At 40.3% G+C, this 18,117-nt stretch overlaps 1 protein-coding gene across 1 annotated transcript; it reads right to left on the bottom strand.

Annotated features, from left to right (window-relative positions):
* Nucleotides 1–26: 26 nt before the first annotated feature.
* Nucleotides 27–16,600, bottom strand: LOC128424613 (long-chain fatty acid transport protein 2). Its single transcript, XM_053410879.1, has 10 exons — nucleotides 16,034–16,600; nucleotides 11,354–11,557; nucleotides 10,474–10,632; nucleotides 9,779–9,903; nucleotides 8,923–9,117; nucleotides 8,419–8,509; nucleotides 8,100–8,298; nucleotides 6,265–6,362; nucleotides 3,506–3,636; nucleotides 27–1,758 (listed from the first exon to the last, which is right to left on the bottom strand). The coding sequence occupies exons 1-10, from the start codon at nucleotides 16,512–16,514 to the stop codon at nucleotides 1,582–1,584; spliced, it is 1,860 nt and encodes a 619-aa protein (XP_053266854.1). The 5' UTR covers nucleotides 16,515–16,600; the 3' UTR covers nucleotides 27–1,581.
* Nucleotides 16,601–18,117: the final 1,517 nt, after the last annotated feature.

Genomic DNA, 18,117 nt, shown 5'->3' on the forward strand with positions numbered 1-18,117 from the left:
AGAAACTTTCTAATAGAGACAGAGAATTTGCCATGAAACATTAATGTTTATTCCACTAAATCCTCTTAACATGAAAAAGGACCTGCATGTGCAGGTAAATAACAGGACACATTTGGTGAAATTTGAGTCAAAAGATGTACAAATTAAGTTAAATGTCCAGTAGATCATAATCTACTATATGATACAGCTGTAATGTGCATGGTTACCGATGTGAATAAGAGCAGGGTAAATAGTTACATTTGTTTATTTAAACTATATTACAGTAAAAATCTGAAAGCAAGAAAAATACCAAACATGTCTGTTCAATCTGTTTGTCTAACTTGCTCCGTTTATTATTTCTAGCTCTTATAAAATTAATAATACTTATCTTGTCACCATCAGTATGTCCTTGTTTTAATTAAAATTTTTTGATAATGTGTAAAAAAACCAACATGTTTTTGTTATGGGTAATCATATATAATATTACACTTACACAGTGATTCAGGTGAAACTAGTTAGAGATATCAGTCTTTCTACTCTATTTTCCTTTACAATTTGCTCAAAGTAGTGGTCAATTCTGGGGAATTGACCACTACTTACAATATTAGTTCTGTTTACTCTTTTGTAATGATAAGGTATGATATATACTGATGCTATTTTATACTAAATAAGTACAAATATATCAATCCCATTGTTCTAAGAAGAGGGGAAATCAGCATTAAATAAGGGCTGCAACGAAAATAAAAATCATTCAAATAGTGGTCGTGGCCAGTAGTAGTATGACCTAAATGAATCGTGGGAAAAATACCCTGAGGGGGAATGGGAGTGTAATAGCATTCAAGATAATTCAGCAAAGCGCCATCAGTACAACAACAGTCATACTGTTTCTCTGAGGTTCTCATTTGAACCTAAATACTGTTTTCACTCAGCAAATTACTCCAATTACGATGATTTTGCTTGTATGACTTTTTGTTTCGGCACCGTACACCACATCAATGAAACTCAATCAGGACAGAGCGTGATCACTTACTACTACTATTACACACACACAAATTATACATTTTGTAAGCATTTCCACATGCACATTTTGTAAGTGAATACAGGTATAGGTATACGTAACTGAAAACAACATTTCGGTTAAAAAGAGAGAGTAAAGTACAGTAGGGCATGACTTTTGTTTTACTGACTGAGTTATTACTGTGGATATAAGTGTAGATATGACACTACATTTATCAAGACAGAGAAAATTTTTAAACAATTCAAATGGAGGCTTACTTACAAAATAACAGAAATAGAACTAGAAAATGCTCCTACATACGAAAGACCTGCTTCTCTTTGTGTCGAGTTCAACAAGGCTGTAGCCAATATATATAAAATGTGCAATTATTAATAAAAGTATTTTCCCTTGAAACACTTATCAATTGTATTTGTTAAGGCTACTGTGGTTGATGATTCAATAATGATTACTAAATACTTGAAGACTCTGAAAAATAATTTCAAATCGTTGGATGATTTTTTCATACGGGTTCAAAGCAGAGACCAATTGAAATGTGGCCATGACACAGGTGATCAGTTCTCTTGAAGTAAATTGTCTTAAAACTTTTATAAAATGATCTTTCCTGACACAATATCTTGATGCATGGATGCAGTCAGGAGTATATAGTCCTTCTGAGAGACATCTAAGAAATACACTAGGTCCTCGGTGATATCAGGATTAAAGCCGTCCTGGACCAGCTTTGTCTTCTGCTGTTTGAACGTCTCAGTCACATCCAGAGAGGTCTGAAAACACAGTTAGGGACACAAATTAAGAAAATAACGTTACACCTAATATAGTTAAGGCAATGAATACCTGATCCTCCCTCTATAACTACACTTCAACTTCAAGTTCTGACCTTGGTAACCTCCGCCCGCCCGACCACCTGCCCCCTTGACCCCATCCCTTCTGACATTCTCCAGTCTATCGCTCCTGACCTTCTTCCTTTTCTCACCCATCTTATCAATACTGGCTGTTTCTCTAATTCTCTGAAGGAGGCAAGAGTAAATCCTCTCCTGAAGAAACCCACCCTCGACCCGTCTGAAGTAAATAGCTACAGACCTGTCTCTCTTCTTCCCTTTGTTTCCAAAACTCTTGCGCTATCTTTAATCAACTCTCCTCCTATCTTTACCACAATAACCTTCTTGACCCTCACCAGTCTGGTTTCAAGGGAGGTTACTCAACTGAGACTGCCCTCCTTGCTGTCTCTGAGCAACTTCACACTGCTAGAGCAGCCTCTCTCTCCTCTGTCTTTATCCTGTTAGACATCTCTGCTGCATTTGACACAGTGAACCACCAGATCCTGATTTCCTCCCTTCAGGACCTGGGTGTCTCAGGCTCTGCTCTCTCCCTGCTCTCTTGCTACCTCAATGGCCGCACTTATCGGGTAACTTGGAGAGGATCTATGTCTGAACCTTGTCATCTCACTACTTGGGTCCCTCAAGGTTCTGTCCTGGGTCCTCTCCTCTTCTCTTTGTACACCAACTCTCTCGGCTCTGTCATTCACTCACATGGCTTTTCCCTTCATAGCTATGCTGATTACACCCAACTAATCCTGTTTTTCCCCCGATCAGAATTACAGGTAGCAGCACGAATCTCTGCCTGTCTGACTGACATCTCTCAGTGGATGTCTGCACATAACCTGAAAATTAACCCTGACAAGACTGAACTACTTTTACTCCCAGGGAAAGACTCTCCCGCCCACGACCTGACTATTGACTTTGACAACTCCGTGTTAACCCCCACTCAGACTGCTAGAAAACCTCGGTGTGACACTCTAGAGCCAACTCTTCCTTACTGCCAACATTACTGCAACAACACGTTCCTGCAGATTCATGCTGTACAACATCAGGATAATACGCCCCCTTCTCACTCAGAAGGCGGTGCAGGTTCTGGTCCAGGCTCTGGTCATCTCACGCCTAGACTACTGTAACTCCCTCCTGCCATCCGACCTTTGCAGCTCATCCAGAATGCAGCAGCTCGACTGGTTTTTAACCAACCTAAATTCACTCACACTACGGGGAGAGGCGGTGGACTAGTGGCAGAAACTTGGACTATGGGCAGAAAAGGTCTCTGGTTCGACTCCACGGAAAAACAAGAAAAAGACGAACGTGGATTGATCTTTCCAAAAAGCCAAGAGGATTCTCCCTACCCTGTCTAGTGCCCCTGAGCAAGGCACCTTACTCCCCCAACATCTGCTCCATGTGCTCTCTGTGTCCTTCACCAGATGGGTTAAAAGCAGAGGTTAAATTTCCCGACCTGCATGAGTGTGCCTGTGCATTCGACCTTGATTAAAAAGAAATACTAACAATTTAGTAGCACTTAAATGGCACTTACTTAATGCACTTGGTAGTTTTGCTTTATTTTGAAGAAATTGTACTTTCTTGATTTTTGTCGTCCTGGGTCTGTACCCTCGGTGTTGAATGCACTTATTGTAAGTCGCTTTGGATAAAAGCGTCAGCTAAATGAAATGTAATGTAATGTATGACTTACCTGTATTCTGAGAAACCATGGCCAGGCATATGCAGGAAGTGCTCTGACTAAACAGTGGTAGAGTTCTGCTCCATTTAATTTGTGTTCATGTTTCAGGACAACAGCCGCCATACCTGAACGACCTTCGTATCCTGCAAACACAGATTGAGAAAATGCATTAAGTCACATTGAATAAATCAGAGGAAACCAGCGGCAGTGCTTCCATGGCCTTACTTTATTTAGTCTGTGATATAATGCAGTCAAGGCAACATGTCAAGGAATTGAAGTGGAAGGACCTAAAGTTTTCTTTTGAGGTAGTCTTCAGTGTTATCTGTGGCAGAACGTCATTAAGCCAGGTTACATAGTGTTCAGGCAGCAAATGAGACTGTAGTTATGATATGTAATTTATATTGGCTGATATTCAAACATCAGCTGTATCAATCATGAATCAAAGGTTAATTGTATAGCCCATAGCCCACAAATCCCAATTTGTCTCATAGGGCTTTAACAAGGTCTGACATCCTCTGCCCTACAACCTCAACAAGAGTAAACCTTTTCCAGTAGGTGGAGATAAAAACTTCTAATAGCTTGTTTGTGCTTGCAAAGACGCAACAGGCATTTTTTTTTCCATTTAGCAGTAATAAGCTGTGTGAAAAATATGTTTTGTTAGTCTATATTATTATTATCAGTGACAATTTATAAACTTATCACACAGATCTGTCAGTTCAGGTTAATAGAAGGTGGAATGTGCATTTAGTGTGACAAACTCAGATAGTGTAGAACCAACCCAGCACTGAGACATAAAGTGCATCCTTTGTTTAATGCAGGGATGCTTTTGGTCCCTTTACACCGATTCTCTTCATTTCAGGCTTATACAAGGGTTCATTTTTCTAAATTAGACAAATACTGGGTGTATCTTCCAAAGGGACAATTTGTTTGGTAAAAAAAATCCTATTTGTGTTACCACTTTACTTAATTGAGCACCAGCACATTCCTGTAGTCACATGAGCTCCTCTCCAGTGGAAAAAGGTTAAAAAGGTGTTTGGGGTAGTTTTTCGTTACTCTTGTTGAGGGTTAAGGGCAGATGATGTCACACCTTGTTAAAGCCCTATGAGACAAACAATGATTTGTGAATATGGGCTAAACAAATACAATTTGAATGATTGATAAAGAGTAGGTTTAAAACCTTTCTTGGGCCTGCTCTTAGTTAGGCTTCTATAGGCCTAGATTGTCAGGGGACACAGGACCCATGGAACTTCTCTTTCCTGCTCATCACGTTAATGTCTGATCAATGCATGTTACTGATATGACTTCTTCCCTGGAGTCCTGGTGCTTTATTGTTTGCAAATTCAGGATCGCTGCTGCGGCCACATCATGGATTTTGATGATTGATTGTGATGATGGATTGTCATTGTGGATCATGATTGTGTATTGTGACTGTGATGATGGATTGTGATTGTGGATTATGATCGTAATGGTATTGTGATGGTTGATCGAGATCATTGATGGTGATCGTGGTGGTAGCTAATCGTAGATTATGATTAGAACTGATTGCTTCGATGTAAGCGGCGACCACTCTACCCCTGTGGCTGAGGGGAAGAGTGGTCGTACTCAAACCTGAAGGTTGGCAGTTCGATCCCCAGTCTGACCCATCTACATGCCGAAGTGTCCTTGGGCAAGATGCTGAACCCTGAATGGCCCCCCATAGAATAACAAAAGTGCTGCGAATAGATGCACTGTATGAATGTTTGTGTGAATGGGTGAATGTAAAACTGTACTGTAAAGCGCTTTGAGTGGTCATCAAGACTAGAAAAGCCCTATATAAATACAAAACCATTTACCACTTACTATATAACCTCTACACATATTCTACTGACAACACCTCTATCCTGTCAACTGTTATTACTGCTTCCATCACCTCTTAGACACTATCTCATGAATGTTTTAAATATTGTCATTTTGTTGTCCTGGGAGAGGAATCTTTCACATATTGTCCTCTCTATAGGGCCTTTTTGGTAGTATTTCCTGACTTGCTGAGGGTTACGGACATAGGATGTCAAACCCTCTTAAGCCCCATGAGACAAACTGTGATTTGTGAATATGGTATGTACAAATTCAATTTGATTGACTGATTGATATGAAGAACTGGTTTTGTTGATTGAATAAAAAATTCAAATAAATTAAAACACCTGGAGTCCTGTCCGGTGTACCAAAGAATGTCCTGAACAGACTTCAGTTTGTGTAGAGCTCTGACGCAAGGGTTGTCACCCGCACTTAGCTCTGGCAGCACAAAACCCCTGACCCTCCACTGGCTTGCATCAAGTAAAACTCTTCCTTCTCACCTATAAATCCCTTCACGCCCGAGCCCCACCATATCTAACTGACCTCCTCCACCCATACAGTATACTGAGCGGGGGCTCAGAAGGCTGCGGCTCTAAAACACAGATTTGCTCTCCATCCCCAACTCCAAACTGCGAACCTTCGGAGACAGAGCTCACCATCTATAACTCTAAATCTGCAATGCTGCATCTCTGGACAGCTTAAAAAAAACTCTTCAAACACTGCCTGGTCACTTAGGCCTTTTTGTGCCGATACTTTCTTTTTCTATAATAATAATAATAATAATAATTATATTAGTTATTATTATCTTTCAAATTTGTTTTTGTTTTTGTGGCTCCTCAAATAATATTTCCCACTTCTCAATTCGATACCAAATAAACAAAATCAAAAAACAACTTTAGCAGTAATATATATTATAGAGTAACACAGATTCCACAGACCTGGTACAGTGACTCCATACACATTGGCCTCCTTGATAAAATCAACAAGACCTAAAACTTCTGCCACCTCGGTGGTGGACACGTTCTCTCCTTTCCACCTGTAGAACATAAGATTAGATGCAGCTAAACAATAACTTCAGAGTAAAAGTTGTGCTCAAGAGACTGACAGTCATCTTTTAGTTCCTCTGCCAGTGGCTCAGTCTGAGGCCTTACTGTGCTCCATGCTGGGCTCATTGTGTCATAGTGGTTAAGGGGAGATGCTACGGTAAAAACAATTCTAATGGGAGTGAGACACTATAGCACTAACCCTGATTTATACTGCTGTGTAGATCACCATAGCATACAGAAGTAGCCTACGCTGTTGTTAGCATTTATTTATGTCTGTGGTGCTCTCTTATTACAACATTAAATGCTCACTTTGTTTCAAACATAGCAGAAGAAAAATGAGTTAGTGACGAGATAAACCAAATGTAAAACATGCATCATAGAAACATTTTGATGATAAATGTTAAAGCAGGAAGCTCCGTCACATCATATCCCCTTTATAAAACAGGATTTGGAGAATCTGACAGGACCTCCAAATACTGTTTCTAGAGGAGCGACATATGATAGGACTCAGTATCAGTCCTCTCTGCTCCTGTTATTCATTGTCTGCAGGTATCACTGTTAAAGGAATACTTCACCGAAAAAGTTAAATTCACTCATTACTGTATCTACTCACCACTAAGCCATTGGAAGGTTGGGTGATGTTTTTGAGTCCACAAAACCATTTTTGGGGTAGAATGTGTTTCAGCAAAATCCAATACAATTTAAGTAAAAGGGACCCATTCTTCAGATAGAAAAAAACAACAGAAAGAAAACCCATAACATGCCTCCATACTGCTCGTGTGGTGTCATCCAAGTGTCGGAAAGCCCCAACATTAATAATCAACTAGAAATGGCATTTTTGTGAACACTGAACTGAATGAATCAGTTTACATATGATGATATCTTGCGCTACTGACTCTCCTCTCTGGTAACAGATACTCAGAGATCAGCACGGCTGCGTCAAGATCAGTGCAGAAGCTGCAGTTGGTTTGTACTGAGCCGGAGTTTCTGTTACCTCCTCCAATCTGCTCTCACTTGAACTAATAAACACTAAAAATGAACTATGAATGTGAACTAGTTCATTTTCAGTAAAATCAACTGAGCTTTGACCCAGGTCTTTTAAAGTGCTAACTGGCACAGCACTGCCATGCACAGGATACACGTTTGCATCGCTTCGTTCGCTAGCCTCTCTACTTCAGGTAGTGAACTCTCAGGCTTAAAACATATTGTAAATGAAGCCGTTTCGACTCAAATATGAATGTCTGGGCTTCTGGGCACTTAGATGATACCTCACGAGCAGTAGGGAGGCATGTTATGTTTTTTTTCTGTTGTTTTATTAGGTCTGAAGATGGGGTCACTTTGGCTGCAACACTGTTTATTCCTGACGCAAAACACTTTGGAGTTTCAGGGGTAAACAGTGTAGCTGAAAAAAGCGTTCTTGTGTGCGTCTTATGGGTGTATGGCGGCCCTTTTTCATCGTGAGATATTTGTACTCTTTTGCTTTTTTCAGTTTTGCATCATCAACACACCCACTTGCTCATGGATCTCCTGTTGTTTTCTCACATAGGGTCATTTAGACATTCTCCAGAGTTTTTACTCAGGGGCTGGCTGGCAGAGTCATGGTAATCAATATGACCCCAACAAAACATTGTGTATCATAATTTTTGACAAACTAAAACAAAGTTAGATACAAATACTTGAGCAAGGTTGCATTAGCACAGTTTTGATCAGACACACTGTCATGGTACCGGAAGGTGTCTCCGATGCGGTCATGGAAGTACAGAAAGTCTCTGTGATCATGGAGAAGTAGGTCTCCAGTGTTGAAATAGACGTCGCCAGCTATAAACACATTCCTGAGCAGCTTCTTCTCTGATTGGACCTTGTTTCCAGCATAGCCCAGAAACTGGTTCATAGCTGTCAGAGGGGCTACCAGGATCCCTGCCTCTCCTGTGCACAGAAAGACAATGCACATTTAGAGGACACATCAGCTCTTCTTCTGTACATACAGCTATGTCTGACAGACTCAATCCCTGTCATGTAAAAATACTTGGCATGCTATTAATTTACCTTTTTGTGCTCGTATGCATATTCCAGAGTCTGCTCTGACTGGCTCGTATGATTGGGGATCATATCGAAGGAGCTCAAATGGCATAGAAAGCTGGAAAAGAAAAAAACACAACATATCATATATTGATGATCGATGTTTAATGTTGACTTTATACTTAAATTTCATATTTCCTCTTTTTTGTTACTTCATAATGAGATAAACGGTATTTCAGTGGAGATTGTGTGGTATGGCAGTGGCTTATAACCACCTTATAGCTTTCTAAAGCCTTTGAGATTATTCAGCTAAATGTTTTATTTTTCAACCTACAAACTTTGCTGTTTTGGTTCAGCCATAGTGTTCTTATTTACCTGGTTTCAAGGATCCTACACTTCCCATAATGCAAGCCATAGCCTCTACCTATATAGTATTTCACTTACCTATGAATATATTGTACCATAAAAACACAAATCTGTGTCAAAACTGTGTGAGTGTGACAAAGTCCAAGAGGACTTTTTATTCCTTACCTTGTTGAAATAGCTTGCCCTCCCAATCGGTCCGACCTCATCTGTGTAGTTGAGAAATCCGATACTGGCCTCAGTCAGGCCATAACCCTCTCTGATCTTTATTCTTTTAAAGCGGTTGGTAAACTTCTTCCAAACATCTGATCTGAGACCACTTCCTGCTGCCAGCCGGACCCTGTGAGCGCTCTCCTCTGGAATCTAGAGGTAAAAGCAGCATTTAACTTAACAAAAGTATAGTCCTACATTTTGGGAAAGATGTCAATGTACTTATTAGTGCAAATGACAAGAAATATGCTCAAAATGGTTTTGGGGCACTGAACATATTTGTGTCAGAAGTAGGGAGATTCTCAAGTTTCATAACCCAACATCACCCATCAAAAATAGTCCTGGTCATTTGACGGAGGTTTCCAGAACTTGATTCTGGTCATCACCATCAGGACAGAATTTCCAGACATTAGGACGACTTACTTTTCTGCCTTTAACTATTAAAAGTACTGGTTTTCACCTGCCCACTGGGAAAATGTAGGAATCTCTTTTCCGAGCACAAAATGTCAAGTTCCTTTTTTTTATTTTCTCTGACTCACTTCTCACTTACTATACTAAATCCTATCACTCAGCGACTACGGATGGGATACTCGTCTGTGAGTTTCCTGGGCCACAGTGATGAAAAATCTAGAAAATCTACGCCGGATCTGTCAAAATATGACAATTCTCAATGAATTCTCTATTGGGTGTAGGTTTGGGTCCCGATAGGATTGTCCACCCATTAGTGAACTCTAGGGGCCTTAACTGCACCTTTAAACTTGAAATCCAATATTATAGTTTACCAAGAAAAAAGATCTATGTTTTATAAACTTACCACAGGATGATTGACCAGGTATCGACAGAGCTCTCCAATGTACTGCACCACAGTCACATTGTGTTTCACACAGTCCTTCCAAAACTGACTGGCAGAAAACTTTTTTTTTAACACACAAGTTGCACCTTAGATCCAAAAGAGAAAATATTGTGAAGATGGAAAGGTAAGCAGTCAGCAATGTGGGACAATATGCAACTAGAAACTCAGAGGTTTTCTTTTTCTACATTTTAATAATGTCCACATAACATTTACAAATATAGCTGAAGAGAGAAACTTCCCTTTTCTTTGTTTCAGGCTTTTCTCCTGCAATGTGAGGAAGTGAGAATTCCTTATGGACCTATAAAACCGAAATCCTTCTTCATGTTGTTTGCCTTAAGCATTTGTTAGAGAAGTCTCTTGATTCTGTAACTGTGATTGTGTTTATTATTGACGGCATTTGCTGCACATGTGCATCATTAGTGTTTTCAGAGTGTAGCCTTGGCCTAGCATTAATACTGGAGACAGAGGGAAATCGCTATACTGCAATGCTGCTCTGGAAAAGTGCTAAATGTGTGTACAAAATTAAGTTCACAAAGTATAATTACATTTTAATTTCATGGCTTTCAGTCTGAAGGTGAAATACATAGCATTGTATGTGTAAACACACCAAAGACTGAGTTTAAAATCTACAATGACTGAAGTATGGCTGTTTTTACCAAGGTTTATGCATCCTCCAACTCCCAACAGGGAAGCAGACATGTGGTAAAGAGGAAGAGTAATGTAGATGATGTCATCAGATGTTGCTCCACACACTGCGAAGAAGGCCATACTCACTATGGCTTTCAGGTGTCCTATGCGGGCTGCCTTCGAGAGACCTGGGACAGATTGGTACCAGGAAAAGGTTCACAAGCTGTATGTTTTGTACAATCTCACCAATTTGTAGTTTGTCCCATTTTGTTATTCATGTAACAAATTCAAAACACATGGCCTCTGAGTTGAAAATATTGACTAGTTGAATTATTTCCCTAGTTTACAGGGGCATGAATGTACAAAATGTTATGCCAAACCATTTCATAGTTGCTGGACCACCAAATTTGGTTACTGGTGGTTTGTGCAGAATCAGCAGCCTGTCTTGTATGGATCCAAACGCTGCTACTGCCAAGAACTGCTAAGTCTTTGTTTGCATTACAAAACAACAATCTGGACATGGCCATTAAGCTGGTAACTCACTGTCTGGTGAGACTTATTTTGGTAGAACTGTGTATTTATATCAAAAAATTAGACGGTTCTCAGCTTTACAATCATGAGACCAACATCCGATATCATGATCTCAAAAGTTGCAGAGATTACAGATATTAGAAATAAATAAAAAATACATTTTATAATAAAAAAATGTCAGAGTGACAATCAGTGCTGAAAACACATTTTCAACTCAATGTCCATTGTGTGCTTTTCTGGTTTTGATCCTATCACATGAACTTATTCATCTGCCACTTCATCTTAAAGTACTCAACTAGAGTTAAGCTGTAAATTCTGCACATTGTAAGGTGGCTGGCCACTTATAGGTAATAATATAACACAAAGCTCACACAGTACCTGTAGTGCCCGAAGTAAAAATGAAGAGGAAGTTTGACATGATGTCAACTTTAGGAAGTTCACTTAAGGTTTCTCCAGACATGTGTTCCACCTTATCCAATAAACTGTTGACATCCTCGGATGGTGATGTGTGATCTACCACCCACACAGCCATGTTGTCTTTCTTCAAATCAGGTAGCACCTCCTCCACCAAATGCACCAAATCTGGATAAACAGACAAATTGGGTTATCTGAGCGCTGCTTCATCACACAGAACCACAGCCATTAAACATGTGTTCAGAGAGCTGTTGATTCCACTCAATGGTTATTTTAGATGTTGTATCAGACTAAATACATTCGTCCACAGTGTTCCACTTACTTTGTCCTCCTAACTCAAATATGTGATTATATGTCAAACCATGACACGGACACGAGGTAAAAAGTAGCAGTGAAATGATGAATGAATAATCTAGACTGAAACTCACAATATTATTACTGACATACAGGAACTTCGGGAACTGTTAAACCCAAACCCACTGCCACAGCTGCAGGTGCAACCTACTGAGCTGTCGTTATCCTACTAAGTAACAAAACTTATTGCACAATAAAAGCTATCACACATGTATATCATCACATCATCTACTTCATTCTATTCAAAGTCAGGGACAGTTGTATTTTTATCAGTATTACACACTTTGCTTTGTTCAAGACAGATAACAACCCTGAGATTGCTGACCCAACGTGCAAGTCAGCAGAGTGGGAAACTCTATCCCCCAACACAACACAACACAAAAACTGAGATTCACAAATCTACATAATCTCTTGATCGTGGATTTGGAGAATCGTGACACCCCTGGTCAATATAGTCACATCCCTCACATTCAGGGACTGCACACCAGTCATGTACATACTTTCAGTGTGACTATTGAGGGGAGAAGTCATGGCATTGTACTTTGCTCTGTACATGTCAACTGTCAGTTATCAGGTTACCTTTAACTTCACCACATCCATGCTATCTGACAGCTACACTGTACACTGTAGTTGGTAAAAATGTAACATACAAAACGTTTGATCATCTTTAAAAAGATAATGGTTGGTTCAGTTTAACTACCCAACAGTATATTAAGTGATAATCCAGTAATATAACACTAAACACTCAAGTACTTTTACTAATTTGAATTAATATTTGGAGCTTTTACTCAAATATCTAACATTTAATTTAGCAGTATTATGTTATCTACTACTCCATATTTAATAGCCCATGTTCTGCATACATACTTCAATGTGTATACTTTTCTCTTGTCTACATTTTAAAATATGACCTTTTTTATGTTTAGTTATTTTTCTTAATTACACTTGCTCTCTATATAATTTATGGGGAATTAACTATCTGCTACAGTTTCATAATGAACCTGAAACATTGTTATTATTCTGTGATTCACATACATTGATTTATTTCTGGCCACCGCCATCATATCGGTCAAGATGTGTTCTAATGCCAGGTGTGAACAGTGCCTCGAAAAGTCATGGCACACTATTTGTCTGTGATGAACTCTTTTTTAATCTCTAATACAAAATAAAGCTGCCTTCAGATATGGACTGCACTCTGCAGTTTCTCCACACAGTTAATTTGTCACTTCCTGCCTATGATTTTTTGCTGTTGTAAACACATCTGTGCAGGGAACCTCCCGCTGCATTGAGCATGTGAGAAAGGCAAACTGCAGGAAAACTCCATATTCAATTCTCCGGATTTACTCGCAGGTCATGACTGAAAACAGCTTTAATGAGCTACTTTTAAATGTTACGCTTTCCATAATTGACGATATGGTGTGATTGCAACAAAATTGCCAATTGGTCAAAAGCATAAAAAAAAAAAAAAAAGGGGTACAAGTACCTAAATGTGGAATTTGGCCAAAATGAATACTAAATACAAAATAGCAGGCTTCCTGTTGCGTTTTTTTTTCCAATTGCACCAGACTTTTTTGTTTGTCTGGTCAATGTGAACACGTTCCGGGGGTCTCGGGGGCACCATTGAGCAATTTTGCGACACCCATTGCAAATTTCTCCAGAATATGAAAATGTTCACCCCTTTCTACCTTTCTGCAAATTTTTGTAAGAATTTGAGCATGTTAAAGCCCTCAAAAAGCCAATTCATTTGCCTGAATAATAATAATGATAATTAAATAATAATAATAACTATAAATACAATTTCTAAAATTTCTAGGACTGCAAAGCAGCACTGGGCGGGCCCGAGCACATGTATTTTGAATGGTTGGATGCGTTTTGCCTGAAAAAATAAATAAATATTGACACAGCTGTTCAGGTTTGGACTCTGATCATGAGACAGAAGTTTGGTGGTGATAGGACAATGCACAGTGGAGTAATGACAACATCGTCTCCTCTGGCGAAGGATGAACCTTCGCCGTACCTCAATGTTTACACGGTTTGAGGAAATGTCCAATTCTGAGAGAGAGAAAATGAGAAAGAGAGATGTCACCTTTGCAAGACATAAAGATTCCTTTGATCGTTGAACACTGACACTGCAGGAGTGGAGTTGTTTGTTTACGGCTCAGCATCAAAGGATTCATGGTCCAAAACGTCGTGTTTTAATGGCATGTAATCACAATTTGACGCCGCGCCAACGTCACACCGTGTGACGAAAAATCGATCTTTTAATAACTTTTTTTCTCCGTCTTGTTGTGATGACACTGATCTCAATTTGAAGTTGATCTGATGAAAGCCCTGATACAAGTATATCAAAGTAAAAATGTGGAATATGGCCAAAATGGCCACTAAATGCATAAAAACAGGCTTCCTGTTGCGTTTTTCCAATTGCACCTACAGACTTTTTTGTAAGTCTGGTCATGATACACCTGTGTATCGATTTTTGTGAAGATCGGTCAATGTGAACACGTTCCGGAGGTCTCGGGGGCCACCATTGAGACATTTTGCGACGCCCATTGAAAATTCCTCCAGAATACGTAAATTTTCACCCCTTTCTAACTTTCTGCAAAAAATTTTAAGAATTTGAGCATGTTAAAGCCCTCAAAAAGCCAATTAATTTGCCTGAATAATAATAATAATAATAATAATTACAATTTCAATAGGGCCTCCCACTGTCATTGCTCGGGCCCTGACTAGGGCTACGTTGTAGCACTAACGGGCCCAAGCACAGGTGATTTCAAGTCTGTTGCAGTCGATCGAGAGACAGCGATCGATGACCAAGCACTCGTCTCCGCGTTGCATGTGTTTGCACACTGCGGCAAGGATAAACGCTTCACTTCCTGTAGCCAGCAGGGGACTATGATTTTAAGTCATGGTGTCTTTGTAGATGTCATCAGGTCGCGACTCTTGTCTTTAATGTCTAGTTTGGACTCGATTGGACTAAATATGTCCAAGGTACAGAAGCTTGTGTTTTGATGGCGTGTAATCAAACTTTGAAGCCACGCCACAGTCACATTGTGTGATGAAAAATAGATCTTTAAATAAGTTTAAATCTCCATCTTGTTGTGATGACACTCAACTAAATTTGACGTTGATCTGATGAAAGCTCTACAACAAGTACATCAAAGTAAAAGTGTGGAAAATGTAAATCCAAAATGGCGGGCTTCCTGTGTGGTCTAGCATATCTGTCCAAGAGACTTATTTCTTTGTCTTGAAAAGACACATGTCCCTATCGTTTTTTGTAGTCGCAGACCAATTGTAGTGCCGGGGCTGCCCTTTAGGGGGGCATTAGTGAGTTATTTTGCCACGCCCATTCCTTAAAACCATCTGAATATCTTCGGGGGGGGGGGGGGGGGGGGCCTGTTGACACACACATGTAGTTTGAGGGCGATGGACCCATGAACACGGAAGTTACAGGGATTTTGTGTGTCATGGTAAACAGATGAACTTTGATGGCACGCCATTAATAATCCGCAAGATTAAAAGTCATAGTTATTCCATGGCTACATTATCAATGTCTTGAGACCCATTTGATACATTTTGACATGGTTTCGCAAAGTGGATGAGGAGAAATACAAATATGTCCAAGATACAGAAGCTTGTGTTTTGATGGCGTGTAATCAAACTTTGAAGCCACACCACGGTCACACGGTATGACGAAAAATCGATCTTTTAATAACTTTAGATCTCCATCTTGTTGTGATGACACTCAACTAAAGTTTAAGTTGATCTGATGAAAGCTCTACGACAAGTACATCAAAGTAAAACTGTGGAATATGGCCAAAATGGCCACTAAATCCAAAATGGCGGGCTTCCAGTTCCGTCATGAATCTGATCATGATTCACAACTGTCCTCATTTTCGTGAGGATCACTGAATGCTAAATGAGGGGCTTTTCCGTAGGTGCCGCTGTTGAGCTATTTTGCTGCGCCAATTTCCAAATACACCAGAATACGTACATTTTCACCACTTTCTATTTTACTGCAAACTTTAGAAACTTTTTGAGCACGTTGAAGCCCTCAAAAGTCCCATTCACTACGCTCAGAATAATCCTTACAATTTCAATAGGGCCTCCCACAATTGTACATTTGTACTCTCAGAATTTGTGTGCTGTTTAAATTCTGGGAACCCTGACACTCGGGCGGAAAGAGGCCCCTAAAAGGTTTTGTACGGCTCTGCACGTACATCTGTTTTTTGTATGACTTTACACGCTGTAACACCTTGCGTGTGAGGAAACGTGTGAGGAAACGTGCACTACCTGCCCCGACAACGAGCGTCTTCGCCCCGCAGCTTTGTAGGCAGTGGAGCAGAGACTTGGCTTTAATGTTGACGTTCAGAAAAGCGATTTCACAGCCCAGTTTGCATAATCCCAACCACACACACACAAAGTCCGGTTCGTTGCACATCAACTGAGCCACAATGTCTCCTTTCTTCACACCGATCTCCGTTCGCAGCGCGTTGGCAAAGCGGTTACTCCTGATGTCCACGTCCCGGTATGTGAGGGTCTGCTCCTCGAAGATAATGAAGGGTTTGTTCGGCTTCCTTCTCGCCTGATAGAGGAAACAGTCGAGGTACGTGATGATCCCCTGCTGCATGCGAGCCTGCGACGTCTTTCGGTAGCTCCGAAGTTTAAAGTAGTACATCAAATCCACCCAGAAGAAGGGATAAGTCAGCCTCTGGTAGAAAACTAGAGCCAGCAGCGCTGCCAGGAAGCTGCCCAGCACCACGCTCACCATCATGATCCAACTTCCACACTGGTCCGCTGCTGTACAGCTACTGGGCTCCAGGAAACCTGCCGCTGATAGCACACCCTAGCACACACACACACACACACACACACTCACTCACTCACTCACTCACTCACTCACACGCTATGAACAATTTGTCTCCCTATAGCTGTGAGGACATTCATTGACATAAAGATTAGCCCTTAATCTTAACTATCATAAGTAAACGCCTAACCCGAATTCAGACCCTTACCCTGAAACAAAGTCATAACCCTCAAACATCACTTTGAATTTGCGAGGACCAGCCAAAATGTTCTCACAATGATTCAACCAAAATAAGACAGACATGCACACGAACACAGACACATACACAGAACTCTTGAGCCATCCGCACTCAAAGTAACTTGCTCTACATGATCTCCCTAGAAGACTGAGCCTGGTGGACTCCTTCTGGGGAGACACTGGTTACCCACACAGTCACTTTTTATTCACTCTTTACCTAAATACCACAACAACTGAACAACAAGCGTGAACAGAGCTCACACTCGGAAGCTCATATTCCAGTGTTTACGCAACACACTTCCTCTTGATCTAAGACCTTCTGGAAGGCAGTCGCTGCAGCAAAACCACCTGGAGCAGTGTTACTGTCCGAATCTGCCAGCGACAGATCCGGATCATGTCTGAGGCAGCCACTGACATATGAGGAATTGTACACACCTTCACACTGGAGCCCCTGAGGGGACCTTGGAGACATTTTTGCCTTTTTGGATCATCATGGCTGTGTTAATGCATTTAGCATGACACCAAAGATGTGCTATTTTTTCCCGATATCTTTATCACTGCGTAAAGAAAAAAACAACATTCTAGCACCTTCAAGGCAAAAACGGTCCAATTGAAACCCTTTGTAAGTGCTTTTCCTTATACCTCTACCATTAGAACACAAAAACATGCATTCCATGTATTTATCCTTTCATTCTGAGCCCCTGGCTTCAAATTGATACTTAATACTAATTAACATAATATTGACCCATTTTCCCATATTTGGCATAAAGGTAAAATACTATATCCTGGTCTCCTTTAGTGGCACTATTTCTGTATTATGGAAACTATAAACCTAATGTTTTCTACTGATATGAACGCTGTGTTGATATGGACTTCAGAGAGTGGGAAAAAAAATTGTTTGCGTGTGATACTCATATGTACATGAGGGCCTACACATGCATGTTTATATAATAAACCACACCTAAAATCCTTGAGTATATTTCTATTTATGATTAACAGAGCGCTGAGCTTAAAAGTGTGGGTGTGTGTTTGGATGTGTGTGAGGGGGATGTCTATGTGCATGTGGGTTTGTGTGTGCATGTGTGTATGTGTGTGTGTGTTTGTGTGCAGTTATGACAGGATCCAGAGGTAAACAAATCAGAGAAATAATATTGTGTTATGTTATAATTCCTCACTCCCTCTCCCTCCCTCCCTGTCAGTCTCACACACTTGCACACATCATCACCAATCCCACCACTGAGACACACAAACATGACGTGCACGTCTACATGTGCTCTCAATACCATATAACAAATGAAACCTCCATTTTGCTAGGAATCTCTGTGTATGAGTT

This window comes from Pleuronectes platessa, chromosome 19, assembly GCF_947347685.1.
Source record: "Pleuronectes platessa chromosome 19, fPlePla1.1, whole genome shotgun sequence".
In the NCBI taxonomy this organism is placed as follows: domain Eukaryota; kingdom Metazoa; phylum Chordata; class Actinopteri; order Pleuronectiformes; family Pleuronectidae; genus Pleuronectes; species Pleuronectes platessa.